Consider the following 20,708-nt stretch of genomic DNA (forward strand, 5'->3'; position numbering starts at 1 on the left):
TTGTCCAAAAATGATTTAATGCATTTATTTTAAATTGGATTGGTTTTGCAAATCACGTCTCCGTGACAACTGTGTGCTGACATTTCCTTGAAATTTTAAAAATCTTTTAATTATGTGTCATAGGTGATGTAAGATATAATTAGTCTATTACTCTGGAAAAGCAATTGTTGCTTGCCCAGAGTAATGACAGGTTAGACATTACTCAGTAGTCCAGCTGGTGGCTTTAACAAATATGGTGTTTAAACCAAAAGAATGTAACAGATGTACTATTCGAATTTACTTTTTAATTTAGGTTAAATGTGTTTTTTCTAAATGCATATCTTTAAAATAAGGATTAAGGAATATAAAGTTATTTGGCAACATTTGCCAGATAAATGTGTGTTTATGTGCCGGTAGTACATTTCTAAATACATTTCTGACATGTAGTTTTTGTTTTCTTTTGTTTTTATTTAATTTTTTTGTCAGACGTGTTCAAACTTTAATGTCAGATAAAGACAAGCAGAGTAAACACAAAATGCAGATTTCAAACGATTTCATTAATTAAGGTGGGAAAAGTTATCCAAACCATTCATTCACCTGTGAAAAAGTAATTGCCTACTTGTTAAATCATGAATTAACTCTGATTAACCCTTCGCAACCTCTTCACAAAAGAACCCAGAATAACATCCAAAGCGCTGCAGGCCTCACTTGCATCAGGTACAGTCGGTGTTTATGAATCAACAGCAAGAAAGAGACTGGGCAAAAACAGCTTCTGATCCAAGATGAAAGCAGTAAAAACACAAAGATCCACCACACATTTGACTTAAAAATATCTCATTGATCCCCAAAAACCCGTGACTAATGAGACAAAGGGAAACGTTTTAGAGGAATTTGGCAAAAAGTGGTATTTCCAAAAAGCAACGTTTAATCTTCAGGGAAATATGGTGGTGGAAGTATCATGACCTTTACTGCTCCAGGTTCTGGTAGAGTTGCTGTAATTGATTAAACCATGATTTTTTTCTCTCTCCCTTTCTCTTAGAAAATGAAGGTAAAAGCCATCAGTCTGTGATGTTCAGGTCGCAAACACCTGGGTTATGCAGCAGGACAATGGCTCATAAAACAAAAAGAAGGCCTAGTTAAAGTCTGGACTTAAATTTGATTTAGATGCTAAAGCCTCTCGTGCTTGAAAACCTTCCGATTTGGCTGAATCAGTCATAATTTGAAAGCTAACGAGACTATGTTCACACAGCAGCTGAATGCGAGCAAAATGCACATTTTTAGCCCTCATGTGACCCAAACACGACTTTTTCCTGTTTTGTGCTACTTTCATGTGATACTAAGTTGGATATGCATCGGATTGCATCTGTCGTCAGAACTGTCACATTCATTTAATTCAACTTTTACGTCACTAATGAGAGACATGCATTGTAATTTTGCACCAGAAGAAGCCAGACGCTGTAAATCCAGACACAAACAACGGCTGAAAATTATAATGATGAAATTATGAAAGAAGTCTGTGTCAGGGAAACGCATCACATCACAATCCCACCACTCTTGGCACCGACTACGCATCCAAACAGACTTCTCTGCAGAAGTTAATGTTCCACAAAACGCCGTTGCTTTTAGCTGTGCTTTCTTTTTGTTAGCTTTGTTTTGTGTGTTGTTATGGTGTTGTGACAATCCTGTCGGCTCCCTTTGCTGAATAAACTGTAAAACCGATCCATAGATCGTAAACAACGCGCTGCTGTGTGATGTCAACGTTCTTCTTCTGCTCATGCGAATCACTTTGGGGTCGTAAACTGTTCACATAGAAGTGAAGCAAAAAAATCAGTAGTGCCTGAAGACCTACTGTGTAAACGTGGAAATATTTCCTTTGCTTTGATATTGTTTTATCTGAAGAGTGATTAAAAAAGGAAAAACAGAAGCAATCTGCTGTGGACAAATGCTTAGGAAATTCAACCCTCTGTGGTTCATTTTCTTCCTGTGGAAATCTTGTTCCTTTTTTATGTTGTCTAATGTTCTAGTCAATTTATATTTGTCTGAAAAGGATATTTTGTCTGAAAAGGATATATTTTGCTGAAAGGAGGGCTGTTGGACTGATTTAAATATCTCTTTTGATTTTCAACACAAACAGATCATTAGCGGTAAAGCTAGTCAGCAAAGTTAGGCAGAAAAGCCTCAGCATGATGGCAAAGAGGTGATGTGGTTGTTGTTGGCTATTTGCGTGACTCATAGTCTCCTCATGTTGCAACAAGTGCATTAGCTCTAACTTCAAATATTTTCCTAAAAAGAGTAGTTCCCTTTCGAAATTGATAGTCGGACTAAGACAAAGGAAAACCTCACCCAAAACGCTCTCTGGGCCTTTCTGATTGTGCTGTGAATGCTATGTGATCCGACTGCAAACGGTCCACTATGTGAGTTCATACCTGCGTTTAAAATCTGTCCCAGACCCAAGTCTCCTGACCTGGTGACAATTTGTGATCAGCTGTTCAACCAACATGACTCCAGCTCATCTCCTGATGTTACTCCTAAACCACAAACACATTTAGCCACCTGAACTAAACCGTTATTCAGACATGAACACTGAAACACTCAGCGGCTTTCCACCAGATGCAATGTGAGATAAGAAAATGAGTCGAAAGAAGTGGCAATTATAGAGTTCATTGCTGATGCAAGGCACACACATTTAGGTTTGACACCCTTAAATTATTATTTTTTTTTCTTAACTCAGCTGTGCTGAAGTCCTTATACATGACAGACAAATAGTCTTGTGATAAATTTAATGAAAATAGGTTTTGCACTCTGGCAGCTCTGGAAAAAATTAAGAGACCACTGTAAAATGATCAGTTTCTCTGATTTTACTCTTTATAGGTTTATGTTTTAGTAAAATGAACATTGTTCTTTTATTCTATGAACTACTGACAACATATCTCCGAGATTCCAAGCAACAATTTAGTATTTATTTGTAGAAAATGAGAAATGGTCAAAATAACGAAAAAGATGCAGCGCTTTCAGACCTCAAATAATGCAAAGAAAACAAGTTTATATTCATTTAGAAACAACAAACTAATGTTTTAACCCTGGAAGAGTTCAGAAATCAATATTTGGTGGAATAACCAGGAGGTTTTAATGGGGTTCAGGGCAGTGGGCTCTTGGAGGTGAGGGAGCTAGATAATTCAGTTCAGTAAAAACAACAAAATAATCACACCCAAAAACCAAGAAATCTTGATAATTTTTCAGATTATTGTGGTGAGATTGTGGTGATAATTTTATTGTCAAGTCAGAGTAGTTTTTTGAGTGTTCCTACGAATCCATTCAGGTCATTGCCAGAACACCATTACATATGAGCTACTTTCTGCAGTACATTCAGCTTTATGGGTTCTCTTGAAATCCTGCTTTCTCTCGCTCTCTCACAGCCTGAATGAACTGGAGACATATTTCAATATGCAGTTGAAAACTTCTTGCATCTTTGTGTTTCTTCTGACTTTATATTAAGGTCTCCATTGATGCTAGTTCCTACTTCACTCAGTAACAGCATCTGTACTAAGGAGTGTTGTTGTATTGTCCCTTTAGTGCTTAGATTTGCCTGATCTTTCCAGGGTACGCGAGTGGCCCCGGAGCCGCACTTTTGACACCACTGGTTTGAGTGCAGTCAGGTGGATATTAGTGCGAGAGCTAAACGGGAGCCCTGTATTTAGTAGTTTACACTTGGGATCAGATCAACCTGTTTGCTTCTGGCTTTCTCAGATTTAAGTAAAAACAGAACAGCACAATGTCAGAATCATAACTTGTTCTTTCCTGTGTGTTCTGCAGCATATTGCTTTGTTTTAAAGAAGGTCATATTGACTGGCTGAGCTCCCACCTGAGGCATGTTTTGCTAGAGAAACACCTATGCAGGTACTTGTTTTCCTTCTGTTGAAGTTAGATCACTTGATTAGAGCAATTTGTCCTCTTATCCTCTTAACCCTGGTCTCATTAACCTCTGTCATTACCCAGGTGGAATCTACACTAATGAATGTAGGGGATGGAGGCCCGGTGAGCAGAGAGATCAGTGCTCTGACTAAAACATCCACTAGTATGGTGGGAAATCCCCCGCAGGCGCTAACCCCTGAGTTTAGAGGAGATGCGAACCTCCTCAGTCAGCAAAATAAGACCACTCCAACAAAAGACTGTAAGGCCTTAAAAGCCTGCCTGGACTCTAGCAACTGCAACCATATTCTGGAAAATCCGCTGCCTCAACAGCCTAATAATGCACCAATGTCCAGCCCGGTTCTGGCCAGTTCAGAGAAGGGAACAGACAAACGGACAGACACCCCGAAAGTCAGAGCTGATGGGTCTGGGGTCTTCCCCACTCCTCAGTGGTCAAGTGGTGTAAAAGCCGGCCGGGAGGACGCTCTCAACCCGTGTCACAGCAATGTGACATCTAGTAAAAAATCACACCCACAAACGCAGTCTCTGCAAAGTCTCGCTCCAGGGTTTCAGTGCTCTGCCATGTTCAAACCAGCCCAGCCCGTTGCCTTTATCCCCTCCTCTAATTTCTCCCCTCAGCTTTGTAAAATCACTCTTCCACCAGCGTTGGGTCAAATCACAGCGTTGAGAGATGCCACAAGCAGTCAGTTTCAGAAAGAACTTCAGCCTCAGGGCTCAGGTGTTGGAGGCAAATCTCTCCTGCGGACTTACCCCTACTCATTGTCCGTGGGCCGAGCCCCAGACAAGAAAGCAGCTGGATCAAACCTAAAGCTCAAACCCAACCACTCGTCAAGCAAGACTACCAAATCTTTAGGAGAACATAAATCTTTAGCCTCTGTGGTATGTTCACCAGCTATTACACTACCATTGCAGCATCCATCATTAACTTCAGCAGCACCCACCCACTACACCTTGTCTCCGACCGCTGCCATCTGCTGCGGGTCTGCACTGGCCGGCATCACCTCCCAAAGTCGGCTCCTGAACCATCTGGAAAAAGCCAACAGCATAGACAAGACAGCCATGGGTGCTGTTAACGCTATGCCCCCCTCTGCTGCAGAAAACCACTCTGCTTGCTCCAACGAACAAAGAGACGTACCTCTCGATTTGTCCGCTAAATCAAAACGTCTGAAATGCGTAGGCGACGCACCGGTTTCTGCGGTCGAGCCTCATGGCGAGTCCAGTCCGAGAGACTTTCTGAACGCAAAGAGGACTCATTCTACAGCTTACTGCTCAAACACACAGTATCCAGTTTTACCGAACTCCCACAGGAACGGATCGCATCAAAAGCAGTTGAGTCGGACTCAGAATCACCAGATTACAGAGTCCAAACCGACGTGGGGGAAGGGATCTGCACAGGAGTCCATTAAAAGTATCCCTGGTACGTATGTAGGCGTGGCGAGCCCCATACTGGCTTCCACCCTAAGAGGCAAAGATGGAAAGGGGACCTTTGCTGATGAATTACAGAGCTTTGCAAAGCAAGAGTTTATATCTATCATTGACCAAGGAGAACATCTGGCATCAGGAGGGAAGAAGCCATCCTGTCTGGTGAAGGGGAACCAACACGCTCAAAGCGGGAAGCACGTTAAAAACACCAGCACGGCCTTATCCAAGAACTGTCCCACTAAAGGAGCTCTGTCGGCCGCCCTGTTGAGCTCCACTAACGCTGGAAGTCAAAAGAAATGTGGCCCCAACAAAGCAGCTGGGCCGTACTCTGCTGCTGCCGTCAGTCCGACCTGGCAGCCGCCGTCCCTTCTTCCTCACCAGAGAAAAACCCCTCAAGGATCAACAAAGACAAAAGGCTCCACCGTCGCAGAGGGGTCCAAGTTCAAGAGCCCGTCCAAACCCGAGGAGAACAAGTGGGAGAGAATGAAGTCTCCCCTGTCCAACCTTGCTTCCATTGTGAAGCAACAAGGTCTTGAAACGACAGCGCACACAAATGAGGGGAGCACTCAAGCATCACCTGGCGCATTGAGAAAATCCGATGTTCTGAATCCACTTGGTGAGAGCAAAGACGTCCAATCTAAGCATGGCACTACTTTCGAATACCCCCCTTACTGGCCTGTGGAGAAATGGCCGTCTCAAGGAGAATCCACTCAAGTTACAAAAAGGCACGAGATGTTGAATGCTGCTGAACTTTCAGAAAATAACACCACCGTTCACAGCACACAGCACGCAAAGCACGGCTCCTCCAACCCCACTGGTCAGACTCATCTGTTTGGGAGCAATGCATCAACAAATGGGGGCAGGATGGAGAGCAAACTGGCCCAGGTGTTAGAAGGGGAGATATCAAGGAAAGAAAGTGGGACATCAAACGGTGCTGCGGGTGAAAAATTGGAGGGCATGGTTGCATCCATCCTTACAGGCCAGCGTAGAGGTGGGAGTGACGTGTTGGAGAAAACCGCAAACGGTACCAAAGAGGAGTCGCCGACCAAAGCAAAAGCAGCTGCTATCAAACAAAAGAAGAGCAGTCCTAAGAAGCCAGCGAAGGAGAAGCCAGCAGCAGACCCAGCGAAGAAGGCTGCGGGGAAGAAAAAGCAAGACAAAGAGAAGACACCAGTGAAGGTTCCTGTGAATAAAAAGGTACATTTTGTTGATCCCTTGCAGATCTTTAGTTTAATATCCATTTTGGAGCGACAAGGGTGATAAAATAACACATATAAAGGTTCTCATGAGCTGATGAGGTGGTCAGAGCTCAATTTCATGAACCAGGCCTGTGATTGATTACTTCTAGGGCTTTATTTTGAGTTAGCTTTCTTTACTTTACCAAGAAAGTTTGTGATCAATAGCATCCTGTTTAATGTGCTCCCTGTGTCCCCTGTGAATTTCAGCAGAAGAAACAATCTGCACCTGCACTGGAGCAGAATCTGTCGAAAGGAGGGCTTTCCCCTCAGAGTAAAGAGCCGAATCCAAAGGACAAGATCGGTTTCAACGAGGCTGAGCACGCCGCACGGAACAAAACAGGTACGGCCTGTTTTCATGGCTCGTACGGGTGCTTAAAATCCTTGAAAATGCTTAAATCAGTTCAGTGTTTTCAAGATTTGGAAACTGCACTACAAAACGCCACAGTTTTGTAATAAAATGTAGCCTAACGCTTGATTAAAAACCTAAATTTGGAAAACTTTATGTACAGTTGAAACCAGATGTTTTCATACAAAGACACAGACACATTTATTTTTCACTACCTGAAATAAATCAGATTTTTGGTCTGTTGGAATTTCCAAACTTATTTCAGTTGGTTAAATGCCAGAAAACTTAGTCTGAACGTTTTTTAGATTTTAGAGGGAGTTTTTTTTTGTAACTTTGTTTACTGTGTTTAAGCAATTAATTTGAGTAAAAAGGTCACAATTTGGTTGTTTCAATGTAATGACGATTACTTTTTCCTAATTTCTCAATGGCTTATTGATCTGTGTAATAGAAATAAAGTTGTCTTTTATATGCTAAACCACATTATTGAAATTGGTAATTTTTTTGTTTAATTAGTGTTTTGTTCTCAGACCAGTCAGGTGTATGAGGTTTGTTGGAGACATTTCAAAATAAAAAATCTTTATTCTTACATTTTAGTTTTCCTAGAATACTATCACAAAACCATTAATTACAGTCACAAATGGTATCATATATTCTGGAACTGAAACCGACTTTTCTGAGTTCATTTGTTTTGTTTCCAAAGCGTGGTGCTGGAAAAGTTTGAAAACTTACCTTGAAAATGCTTGAGAAGTGCTTGAATTTTACTGTGGGGAAAAATATACAAACCCTGTTTTGTGAAGCATTTACTGCCATTAAAGCGCTCCCAGCTAATGTGCCTTTGTGGCATTTATCATAGATTTAATTATGCTTTCCATTGTAGTGTTAGCGCAGTCACTTTAAGCAGTTTCTTGTTTCTTTCAATTCATTTCCTTCATATTTACATGCATAAAATCTGAACTACCAATCAGATCTTATTTCGTCTATTACAGATAAAAGCAGTCCTGTCAGTGCAGACGCCTCTGTGTCCCCCAACAACTCCACCGCATCCAACAAAGAACCAGAAGCGGCAGAATCCTCCTTCCCACGACTGAGGAGAGGACAGCGACGGGCCGACGATGCTCGACTTGACCTCTGGGGGTTTGCAACGCCGTCCCCTCCGCCCCCGCTGCCCAAAGACGTGTCTCCATCGCCGCCTTCGACGCCCAGCCAGCCGGCTCGCCGTCCGAGAGGCAGGCCCCGATCAAACGCGTTGCCTGAACGAGCGATTGAGGGGAAGGTCAAAACGGCCGGCGCTGAGGCTGACACGCCCCCACACAAGAAACGTCGGCGATGTTCCAGTAAGAAGTATGAGACTGGGGAATACATCACTGAGAAGGACAAGCTGGAGGAGGGCGAGCAGCTGGGAGATGTTCTGAGGCCGGACGCCGAAACGCCAGCAGGTAACACAGAACAGCTCCAGTTTGGTTTCAGAGTTTAAAGGTAGATTCATCTGTCTACTCACCTATTTGTCTGTTGTCCATCCACCTGTTTGGCGTTTTTTAACCATTTATGTGATTCATCCTTAAAAAGTCTTAAATGTATGTATCTAAAGTTAAAGCATTGAAATGTCTTAAATTTATTTAAAAATGTGAGTTAGCCTTAAATACGTGAATGACAGGTCTTAAATTTTGTCGTGGCAGGACTGTTTAATATCCTATATGTGCTTTATTTTTCTTGTGGGACTTTTCTGTCAGGCAAATGTTTGAATCACCCGCAATCATTATCATTACGTCCTCTGACTTGAGGCGGTTGCGGCTAACGCTAACTAGCTACTAATAGTTAGCTAGCTAGCTTTTATGCATCTATCATGGGTAAAGTGTAATTTTATCGCTTGTTGGCAGGACAACTATCAGCTTCAACATTCATCTTCAGTTTTAAAGTAATATAAAGATTAGGACATAATACTGAATGAATGATGTTATTTAAAATGGGACAATGCAGGAGAGATTTACTGTACCAGGTTATTGCTATTAAGGCTAATTTCCAACTTTAGCCCCCAAAACTTAAAAAATGAATGAATGAATGAATGAATGAATGCAAGCACACCCTCCCAAAGACCAATAAGCTTTAAGTTCAAATATTTAACACTGGAACTGGAAGACATTTTAAATATCCAAAATAAATAAAAAGAAACAACAAATAAAATGGATACTGAAGTCTCTGTAAACAAAATTACCCTCCAAAAAAGAGGCTAGTTGAGACCAGAGCACCGAAATGAATACTTCGGTGCTCAATAGATAAAAATATCTATTGAGGAGTTTAACAAATAAGCTAAAATAAAAAGAACTCCAGAAATCTGAGTGGAAAAGATTTGACTTTCTGACATGAAATGTTTTGGAAAAGGAGTCGGAGTTTTAAAACCTTTATGATTGGTACAACTGAAGGAAAACAAAGTAAATCTGAAGTACAAAGGTAGTCACAGAGCAGTGTGTAATGTTATTGGCATATTAAACAGTGGCAACAAAATACTCAGCTTGACACGTCATAGTTTAGCCTGTAAGAGCTTCGTTTTAAAACCGTTGTTGTGCATTCATCCTTTTCTTTGGCAGTAGGGAGTTATTTAAATCATTTCAACTTGTTTGCTTGTGGCAAGTGTTTGTCATTGTCTGACGTTTCATAGGTTAAGTGATTATTCATAAAAAAACATTGTGTATCAGGGTGAATCACTGCTGAAAAAGTTATGAATAATTGTGTAAAGATTGTAAATCTATTTACAGAGAGAAATATGAAATCGCTCCTTTAAAAGCAGCAGAAAGAAACTATTTTTAGAACATGACGTTGGTGCTCGTTTTAGTCATTCTGAGTTTTTACACAATTCCTGCTTCTGCTTTTATCCAAATAATTTTTTTTTTCTTTTTATCTCCAGTTTAGTTGGCGTTTCGATTGTTGTCACTTCTTCTCTAACAAATGAATCCCTTAACTTATATGCAGTTCTGGGAAGAGACTTTGTTTCTCGTTTGTTAAGTTTCTATAGATGATGCCCCTTTATGAGATCTTTTAGCCTGCTTCATGTCGTCAGGCAGGTTCTATTTAGTTGACGAATCTTGGGGCAAAATCTTAACTTGGAAAATGCATTTTATATTTACTTTATCTAGGTGTATTATAAGCCTGGCGGGCCACCAGGCTGAGCTTTGTTTGTTTGTTTGTTTATTTTAGTTTTTTATTTATATATATATATATATATATATATATATATATATATATTTGCCTTTTATAAGATAGAGGCCACCTGGACCACCAGACATAGTAGGTTTTCTGGGGCAAACTCTGTTGTCTGATATTAAAATTTGTTTAACGATCTGAAGATTTTACTGACCAAAACAAAAACAATCAGAATAAATCTGATGGCAGCAGCACCGTAACGTCTTTATCTTCTTAAGGATATGCTGTGAAAATGGCTGCTTGTTTTATAAATTATGTCTAGACAAATAAAACATTTAAGAAGCAGAGAACTAGAACAGCTGGTTCACCTGAGAATTTCCTTCAGCAACTTGAGTCCACAGATGAAGCAGGAGGCAGACATCTTTCACTTCCTCTTCTCTCCTGATTGATCAGTATCCTGATTGATTAGCTCTATACCAATAACCCAAATCAGTCAGACAGACGGACTTGCAGAAGTTGAATAAATAGCAGGTTTATCTGTGTTATTTTGCCTATTAGACCATTTTGTCAGTGATTCCTGCAGAAAGGCTGCTTCTCACAGCAGGGGGGCGTTTTCAGTGCAACACCAGCAGACCACATAGGAAGCTGAGCAGACTATTGCACAAACTTTACAAAGAACAGCATCATACTTACCAGAGGAAATAATACAGGGATGATTTACTTAGATTTTTTTTTTTTTAGTTTCAGTTAGCCTTTAATAAACTGAAACAGAGATGATTTAGTTCAGTTCAAAAATATTTAATTAGTCCCAAAGGGAAGTTAAATATTGTAACTCATATCATCCAGATATCTTCAAAGAGTCTTTGTGGATGGTCATGCTGTGGGCAGGATGGCTCTCCAGTAGCAGACAGTCTTCCAACGGTCTCAGTAGACCTCTGACTGAAGACTGTTGACAGTCATGTTATGCTAACAGCTCATTTACCAGAGACCATATTTCACAGTAACGTGTCCTGTTGACACCATCAGTTGTAAGCAAGCACTGCTAATCCACCTCCTTTGCTTTTGCTTCTCCTCTTTAAATCTCCGTCTGACCGTTTTGTCATAAAGCAGAGAGATGTTGGAGTAGGGGATATGAGCCGTTATGATCGAGGGCTTGAACTTCCTCACCTCTCTCTGCTCTGCATCCCTTTCAGCTCCTCTGGGATTTTATGTCATAGTTCATTATTAGAGGTTTTGAGATGCTAATCAGCTGCTCCCAGGTCCAAAAACGTTGTTGCCACGGTTACGCATAACAACAACTGTCCTCAGGTAAAATAAAAGTAAGAGCAAAAATCCTTAGAGCTGCACAGCGTTCAAAACATGAAAATAATATTAACAATAAACTTTATCAAATCTAGTAGATTATAATTTACATGAATATTAAAATTTTATTTTTTCTTGGCATAATGGAAACAATCAAATTGACTTGATAAATCAGCCTAAGTCAGTTGTCTTTGAGCTCAAATGTGTTGCCATCAGTACCCAGTTTGAACTTTACACTGTTAACGCGCAAAAATCCCCCCCAAAAAAACAAAAACAAGTTAAAACAATTCATGTTCCTTTTAACACACAAATATGACTAAATAAACAAACAACCAAAGAAGAACAACAAGCACAGACAGTCCATGTTGCCAGATTGAGAGGCTTGCTGCTGGTCTAACCCAGAATAAATGGTTGAATAAATGTTGAAGGTTTCCAAGTCGAGTCACTGGGTGAACATGCTGAGGTCCATCTGACAAAATGTGAAGGTGCTCTGGGAGTTAAAGATGCGACCTTTAGCTGGAGGAGGGCTACAGGTCACATCCCAGATGGAGTTTTCTGTGGTTACCCTGTTAGGTGGATTATTGGTTATGACTTGATTTAGGAGTGTCGCTGTCTCTGCTCCTCCATTTTCCTGCTGAGCTTTGATCACATCAGCTGTTTGTGGAATAGATTATTTTGTAATTCAACGATGGGATTTCTTTGCCTTTTTTTCATGCCCCATTAAACCAATGAGATTTTATGTAATATAGGAAAACAAAGGAGTGCAGCAGGAAAGTGTTTGTGAATTTCTAACAATTTTATCAATAAAGACCTGAAAGGGAATCAATAAAGGGATGAAATATGAACACCTTCGCAGGGCGCCTCACGTTTGGCTGTAGCTTGGTGGTAGCTTCTGCATAACTTTTAATCAATCCTGTCTGCAGATGCGCAGAGGGATCGGTGTCCGAGTCCGGCTGCCCCCAGCCCAAAGCCCCCTCCCCCACCCAAACCCTCATACACTCGCTCCGGATCCATCCGCTACCAGGAGAGCGAGGAGTCCGAGTGCAGCAACAAGCCTTCTGGAAAAAGGAAGTTTAAAAGCAAACACCTCAGTGACAGTGATGAGCCCAAGGTACGCTCCTGATCCTTCACCCCAGGTTGCAGCACATTTCTAATCATGTACAGTTCTGAAAATATGTAAGATTACACTGCCCCCCTGTGGCCAGATGACACGCTGTTCTCCACAGATATGGGATCAGCTGGGACAGTAAGCAGCCACATGAATGGTAAACACCCAACTCTCTTCTTTAGAGTAAGACCAAGCGCAGCAGCTCAGGGAAACGCGGCTCCTCCCTCCCGCTGGACGACGACGGCACTGATGCAAAACCACAACCCACGCCTCTGCCAACTCCAAAAAGTTTTCCATCTTCTCCGACCGTCAAGAAAAGCTCCTCAGGAAGAAGCAGCGGTTCCGACTCGTCTCCAAAGAGGCCGGTTCCTCCTGAGGTCCGCCGACTCATCGTGAATAAAAACGCTGGAGAAACTCTGCTGCAGCGCGCCTCACGCCTCGGCTACCAGGTAAACCGCCGTTGCTGCGATCCGATTGGTTTGTTACTCCGAAACCAGAGACGTTCTGAAAGTCTGTCTGTCCTCTGCTGGGCAGGACGTGGTCCAGTACTGTCTGGACAAGGACATCAGGGAGGTGAATCGGCGGGACAACGCAGGCTACACGGCTCTTCATGAGGCGTCCTCACGAGGTTGGACTCAGATCGTCCAGATCCTCCTGAAACACGGAGCCGACGTCAACTGCAGCGCTCAGGATGGAACGAGGTGGGTTTAAGAGCAACCAGCTACATTTACTGGAGTGATTTTATTTTCTACCCACTGAATGATAAACATGTTTTAACCAAAAGTTCACCAGACACAGCAGTTTTTCTTAAAGTTTCATAAGTTTTCTATAGGAAGCTGAAACGATTAATCGTGATTAATTGAATAATAGTCAACTAATTTAGTAATCGATTAATCATTAACTGGAGTGTACGGTCAAAAACATCATATTCAGAGCAGTAAATAAGCCAAAACCGTTCATATTTTACAGTTAAGATATAATCACACTTGTCTTTAAATATGTTTGACCCCAAACTCCTCAAGTGGCCCAGTTTTAAATTCACCTGGTTCAAATTTACTAAAGATTGCTATTGTTGCAAAAATATTTATTTTCTTATTTAAAAAAGGAACTTAATTTTTTATTTGTATCTTTTAATCTATTTCTACTGTTGCATAAAAAAGGCTTAAGTAGCTAAATAAAAAGATGTGCAGAATGTTCCTATTTTTTATCAAATTAAATTAATCACCAGATTAATCAATCTAGTGAATAATTACTAAATCAAATTACTGAATCCTTAATTTAAAAAAATGATTTGGAAAACATTTTCTTTTGCCTGATTTTGTTATTTTGTATTTGCCTTATTTATAGGAATTATTTTCATTTTTGTCTTTAAATCACCAACATTTTTACATAACTTTATACTTTGGGCCGTCTGATTACGTATTTTTTTTAATATTAAATGATCGATGTTTTGATCAGTATCTCAGTACTTTAGCTGCCTTTTTTACCAAATACTTTTTTACTCTTGAGTAATTTTTTGGACGACTACTACTTACTTTTACCCGAGTGAAAATATGTTAAATTGTTGCTACTCTGATGGTGATTTGTGGTCATGAATGTAGGAAGTATAATTAGCTTTTTACCAGATGAGCTCAGGGCAGGTTTTTGATTTGGTGTCGTTTGTTACCTTGCAGACTTCCTGAAACCCACCTGTGTGTGTTTCTCCCTTTAGGCCACTTCATGATGCAGTAGCCAGCGACAACCTGCCAATAGTTTGGCTTCTGCTGAACCACGGAGCCGACCCAACGCTGGCGACTTATTCGGGCCACACGCCGGTCAAACTGGCGCACAGTCCGAGCATGAAGACCTTCCTCACAGGTACCGACGCCGTTTCTGCCAGAAGTCGACTCACAGCAGCAATATTTAACCAGAGAGCTGTTTACACGCTACCAAGGATCTCATGAAGCCAACTGAAAGTAAACGAAACATGAATAATTGATGATGTGTTTTTCCAAGAGTGAAAGTGTCAACACATTAATAAACACTGTGCCCACTTCTCATTTGGCACGGCGAGGCGGATTAACAGCTGCTGCTGGGTCCACCGTCTCCTTCAGAGCAGGACAATAACTGTTGTCAAACGCGCTGCTCGTCCTGCTGCTGGGACTCTGCAGCCGTCCCGACGCCGAACATGACAAGCAGTGATTATAGTGACGAAGTAACCAATCAGGAACAGACGAGCCGACTTTATAAAAAGCCGAGATGACTCGGTTGTTTTTGTTTGTTTCTGGATCGCTAGCCTTATTCATCCAGGATTTACAGAAAGATATCTTCACAACAACCATTAAAGATGAATATTTATACACATAGTTCAAAACAGGCCTCTCTACACTGTAAGACTTTTTTCCACAAAAAAAAAAATTTGAATATTGTTTGTGAAACACTGACAGCATTTTTATTAGTTATCAGAAGCAACAGCTGATGCAGCGTTTTCTGTTCAGCATTCAGCTGCAGCTCTTAAAATGTCTTTCTGTTTTATAATCTTAATATGGTGCTCTAAGGATGCTCTGAGCAGGCAGTGTGCACAAAGTCCAGATTCTGTGTTTTTCACTGGTCAACCCAGATTTTTTGTATTCTATTTCAATGTATAGTTGTATTTCAATTGTGAAATTCTGTTATGAACTAGAGGAAGACATGCTGTATCTAGTTGTGGAGGTGAATGTTGCGATAACGACATGATCAGGTGTTCTGGGCGTCTTTAAATTTGTGTTTCAAAAATTAAGGCCTTGAAACTTTTCTTTTTCTTTTTTTTTTTTTTTAAGGTAAGTTAGCTTTAAATCACAGGTCTTAAATTATGTCATGGTAGCAGTATCTAATCTTGTATATTCTGTGTAGTTTAAAAATAAAAATCTTGCAGGACTCTTCTGTCAGGCAACATGTAGAGTTGCACTCAGACATCTTCATTTTGTTCTCTGATTTGAGGCAATTGAAGCTACTGCTAACTAGCTGCTAATATACCTTAGCTAGCTTGCTAGGTTTTTTTTTTGCATCTGACACAGGTCAGTTAAAATTTATAGCCATTTTGCTGGACTTCTCCATTAAATCACTTCTGCTGCTAATCCATACGATGCTCAGTGCATCTTGTGCAAAAACAAGTTTGGCACTCCGGGGCTTAAGTTTGTGGAGAGCCTCACAAAATATGAGATGTCATTCTGCACATTTGTATTGTGATACAGGTCTTAAGTTTCATTCATAATGCCCTTAAGAAGGCCTTAAAAAGTCTTAAATCTGAGTTGGTGAAACCTGCAGAACTCCCCTCAGCTTGTTTCCGTCTGTTGATGTTCAAACTGCCACTGAATATTGATGCAGTGTACTTTATTACTTTATTTTCCAGAGTATTTCTCAGACCTGGAAGGCCGCAGTGAAAAGGATTCCAGTTTACCCTGGGATTTCTACAGCAGCTCGCTGTTTGGTAAGAAACCTCTTCACAGATCTGTCTGCAAATGAAGCTCATGTTCATCATTTACAAAATCAGTCAGAAAAAACTGTGACTAGATTTAGCTGTCCTCGAGGTGAGCACTTTCGCAGGTTATTTTGACTAACGGGTGAGTTGTTGCAGAGCAAACTGAAGGCTGGACTCATCATTAACCATGACAGTGTTTGTGATTGTGAGGTTTTAAATTTTATTACCTGTTCTTTCTTATATTGAGGATTTTATTTCAGGGAAAGTCGACTGTAGTTTTCATACCAGGAAACATTAGGACTGGATAATAAATCCAAAACAATATATATCACAATAAACACACGATCAATATCAATAGTTAATCCATGTGATAGAATATTCAATATTTAGAAATTCACTGAACTCTGATCCAGAACCACACAGCATTCTGGGAGATGTAGGCAGAAGAAAGGCTGTAGCTGCTCAACCTCTCACTGCTAAGCAAAGCATGTTGAGTGGAATCAGCTCACTCACTCTTTGGTTACCTAGCAACTCACTCTTTGGTTACCTAGCAACAACTTGTTGAGTAACTGGCACAGCAGCAGTTTAATGTTTCACCACGGCGCCTCATAACCACTTGAAAATAAAAAATCAACAGCTTGTAGTGGAAAGTGAAATAAAATAAAATATTCTACCAGTGTGGCAGTATTTCAGATATTTAAAATAGAAAAAGAATCAATGATTATTGATATCGACTGATATGAAACTCTTATATCGTGTTTTTCAGCCCCAGGAGACATAAATAACTTCTCTAATAATATCAACATTCATCCATGATTTATATCTTATGGAGTAAAGTTTGAGCTGCTCCTCGCCGTTTTATCTGCGCTGTGACAGCTGCTGTTGTTCTTTAATCCAGTAATTATTTAATTTTAAAATTATATTCTCCTTCTCTAATTTCTCGGTTTGTGTCCAGCCTGCTAATCCTCACATCTGCTTGTTTGTTTACTTGTAGACTAAACTTTTACAACAGCTTTTAGTGTTTAGGTTGCACGGTTAAATCATGATTATTTTTAAGTCCCTCAAATCTAACTGGGTTTCAGTTTTTAATATAAAATTATTGATGTTTTAGGGAGATTTGTTCTGTTGTATTTTCCCTCTGCGTGTAGCTGTGAGGGTTCAGCATTTCCTTTCAATAAACTGTGATTGGTGAGGTCGGACTGACCACTAGGGGGCGTCCAGACCTCGTGTTTTGCCGCCAGCTGGATATTGTCTCCATTTCCTCTGACCTCTGTTGACTTCGCTGTGCAGAAACGGACCAGGAGCCGTGCTGGGACTTCCTGCTGTCTGAGGAGAACCAAGAGCCGGAGGAGGAGAACAGAGATGCGAAGCCGGAGAGGGACTCGGACAAAGACTGTCTCCTGTTTGAGTTCTCATCGGAGCCGCTGTTACCCTGCTACCATGTTCAGGTTTCACTGACACAGGGGTGAGTTCAAAACGACGTTACCGAGACAAAGCAATGTAGAGAACTGATGAGAAAACCCGTGGAAGGTTTTTAATCTACATTCAGAGCACTCGTTTGGATCTGCATAATTTAAAAACATGTTTATTTCCAGCCTTTATTCCATAGTCTGACATGTTCCTCACAGTCTGTGGTTGGGCAGCCTTCACAATGTTTAAATATCTGAAACAAACCGATCAATTTATTAATTAATCAATGACCTTTTGTACAGAACCACAGCAACACAAACCACTTTATATGTGAAGCAATACAAACAACAAAACAGCCTGAAAAGAGATTAAAAAAATAAATAAAAAAAAACAGTAAGTCTGTTAAAGTTACACCACAAAGGATAAGAAGAAAAAAGAAATGATTGTAAATGCTAAAAACATCTTAAATCGCCTATAAGTCACCTATAACTAGGGAAATATACGTGATGTTACAGTTGCTAGGCAACATGAGTTACGCTGAGGCGGGGCGGAGACACTGGGTGGAGGCTAGACCTGTCCGGAGTTACAGCTTTTCTCCTCTGGTCTTCGTTTATTCGTAGTCTTTGAAGAACCCGATCTACGTAGACCATCAGAAGAACCCGGTCTCCGTAGACCGGGTTCTTCAAAGGATGCAGACTGAATTCAGCTAATGTCTGAAGAAACGACTTCTTCACTAAACAAAATGAATCCAGATAATGAATAAACAGGTTTTGACAAACTATGTTAAAATAAACCCTGTTCCAGACATGCTGCTGCAGACATCTTGGCTGACGCGAGGCGTTTGTTTTGTTCTTCCTCCCTGGCAGCTTCTGTAACTGGTTCCTGCTGACGGACGTCCTGAAGCGGCTGAAGATGTCGGCGCGGATCTTCCGGGCCCGTTACCCTCACTTCGAGGTCGTGAGTTTGTCCCAAGCCGAGCTCTGGAGGCAGGTCTCCGTCAGCCAGGTCGGCTTCCCCCAGAAACGCGGCGGCGGCGATGATGATGAGGAGGAGGAGGAGGACGAAGAGGGTCCGGTGGAGCTGGTGTGCTGCGTGCCGGAGCTGCAGAGACTACTGGGCTCGTCCGTTCACATCCTACCGGAGGAAGACGAGGAAGAGGAGGAGGAGACGCCGGCTCCCACAGCCAAGTGTCGGAGCCGATAGCCCCCCCGTCCGCCCCGCGTTTCCATGGAAACAGCAGGAAGCCTCTCCGTCCGGCGGGACTGACCCCCGTGACAGCCCCAACCCTCGACCTTTGACCTCACACACAGGAGTGGTCAATGCAGGAAAGCAGCTTTCAGGTTCTTATCTTTAGGTATATTTGAATACACAAGAAACTTTTTTACTGATCCGTGTGTACATGGTTGTGTAAATGTATATCAGGGTGAACACATTTGGTTACATAAATGAGTTGCCGTGGCGACGAGCCGGCGAATTTTTCCGGTCTTTCAGTTTAGCATTTAGGAGACGACCCGAGGCTTTTATTTTGAAGGACAGGAGGGAGAGAAGAAACCGTGGCACATACCGAGACACATTTCTGCTTCGCCCCACTCGGGCGCCATCATGGACAGACCGACCGCCATGAATCGAAGGACATCATCGGTCGCCATCATCATGGACAGACAGACCGCCATGAATCGAACGACATCATCGGTCGCCATCATGGCCAGACAGACCGCCATGAATCGAACGACATCATCGGTCGCCACGTTGAGAGTTTGTTTACAGAACCAGGCAGATTCATTCATCATGAACTGTTACAGAACCGCGGCGGTCCAGAGACGCCCGCCCGACCGACTGCAGCCACGACCCGACCCAACCCAAACCCCCACAGTGTTTCCAGATCCCAGAGTGCTTTGTGTTGGAGCTCCACTGTTTGTTGTGCTTAATTTAATAGTCATTAATATATTTGAACTGTTGTGTATCTGAGGAGCCGGTGTGTGAGGAGACGCCTCCATGGTTGGTGCTTCTTTCTGAAATGTTCTCACTAAGGATCCCTTTACTCTGAGATTACTCTCCCTCCTTCAGAACCAGTGTTTCAAAAACAGCTAAAGTACAGTTTTATTGTACTGGTGCTAAAAATAGAGTTTTGTGTTGACAATCAACGAAGTTTCTTTCTTTTCTTTTTTTTGTTTTTTGCTTTGACGTCACAAACTAATAAAAGATATTTAAGGTGTAAAGGAAAGTTTAGTTTAGCTGAGGGGAAGCGGGACGCAGCTAGACTGAAGGAGATCCTGGAAGAGGATTTTATCTGATTCTTTTATAAGAAATCAAGCAGAATAAAGCATGATTGTGAATCATAGTTTGTCTCTGTTTTTGTTGTCAGTGGGTTGTTCAGATTAGGGATACAGCTAATAATTATAGAGTTTTATCAATTTACTCACAATTAATTGATTAATTTGATTAATAGTTTCAGCTCATGTTCAGACTGAAGCTGAAGACTCGACTTTAATGAAATTCTTTATGGTTTAAACTCCTCAGAAGTAATTTTTCAAAGAAACTAAAATAAATATCTTTATTGTTGGTCTTATGTCTATAGATTTAATAATTTAAAGCAAAACGGTTTTTTTAATTGAAAATGTTTATTTTATTGATTTTTTTTTTAATTAAAATGTTAATTTCAGACACTGTAAATAACTCGATTAATAATTTAAATCGAGTCCCTTAACTTAAAAAAACACAAAAGGAGGACATGTCTGAACTAAAAATGAATGTGACTGCTGCGGTGAGATTGGATTTATGTTCTCCACTAGAGGGCGCAACAGACAGCAGCTCAGTCCACTGAAAACCTGAACAATCCTGTTTTATTGGTGTTACGTCACTGCAACGTGCGGCTGCTCATGAAACCTCACGATCTTCTGATAAAACACATTAAATCTGAGTTTTATGCCGGACAGCTGCAGTTCAGACACAAAAAGAGACGAGATTTAACTCCGGGGAAAGCAGAGAAAAGTTAAAAAGGTTCAAATGTAACTGATTATAGCTGACTTAAGATTGCACAACGATGTCATCAGATGGAGAGAAAAAAGTAAAGTTATGTATAAAGTCATTTTATTAAATATATACAAATAATATCTTCAAAACAAATTAAGGCAGAAGAAAGTTTAATATTACTCATTAAAAGTAATTATTAAAAGTAAAAGTATCATTACTCATGTAAACCGCAATACTTCAAAGTAATATTACTCAAGTAAATTTAGTATTGTTAAAAGTATCTTAATATGTAAAAGTAGTGGTACTTCATAAAAATATTACTCAAGTAAAAGTAATTAAGTATTATTAAAAGTAAAGGTATCTTTATAATAAGGTTACTCAAATAAAAGTAACAATACGTCATAATAATAGTAATGTAGGAAA

The 20,708-nt window shown here is 40.8% G+C and overlaps 1 protein-coding gene across 5 annotated transcripts in view; it reads left to right on the top strand.

Annotated features, from left to right (window-relative positions):
* Positions 1-19,653, top strand: part of bcorl1 (BCL6 corepressor-like 1) — a 44,736-nt gene extending 25,083 nt beyond the window's left edge. For 4 of the 5 annotated variants that reach the window (XM_016680500.1, XM_016680501.1, XM_016680502.1 and 1 more), the window contains exons 2-12: positions 3,793-3,876; positions 3,976-6,528; positions 6,777-6,909; positions 7,902-8,351; positions 12,279-12,466; positions 12,646-12,912; positions 12,998-13,164; positions 14,175-14,320; positions 15,834-15,911; positions 17,193-17,367; positions 18,179-19,653. In XM_016680500.1, the coding sequence (XP_016535986.1) occupies positions 3,871-3,876; positions 3,976-6,528; positions 6,777-6,909; positions 7,902-8,351; positions 12,279-12,466; positions 12,646-12,912; positions 12,998-13,164; positions 14,175-14,320; positions 15,834-15,911; positions 17,193-17,367; positions 18,179-18,515 (4,500 nt within the window). In that variant the 5' untranslated portion in view covers positions 3,793-3,870 and the 3' untranslated portion in view covers positions 18,516-19,653. The remainder of the gene's footprint in view (positions 1-3,792; positions 3,877-3,975; positions 6,529-6,776; positions 6,910-7,901; positions 8,352-12,278; positions 12,467-12,645; positions 12,913-12,997; positions 13,165-14,174; positions 14,321-15,833; positions 15,912-17,192; positions 17,368-18,178) is intronic. The other variant, XM_007569667.2, reaches the window with a different exon arrangement.
* Positions 19,654-20,708: the final 1,055 nt, after the last annotated feature.

The sequence above is a fragment of the Poecilia formosa genome, unplaced genomic scaffold, assembly GCF_000485575.1.
Source record: "Poecilia formosa unplaced genomic scaffold, Poecilia_formosa-5.1.2 Scaffold244, whole genome shotgun sequence".
In the NCBI taxonomy this organism is placed as follows: domain Eukaryota; kingdom Metazoa; phylum Chordata; class Actinopteri; order Cyprinodontiformes; family Poeciliidae; genus Poecilia; species Poecilia formosa.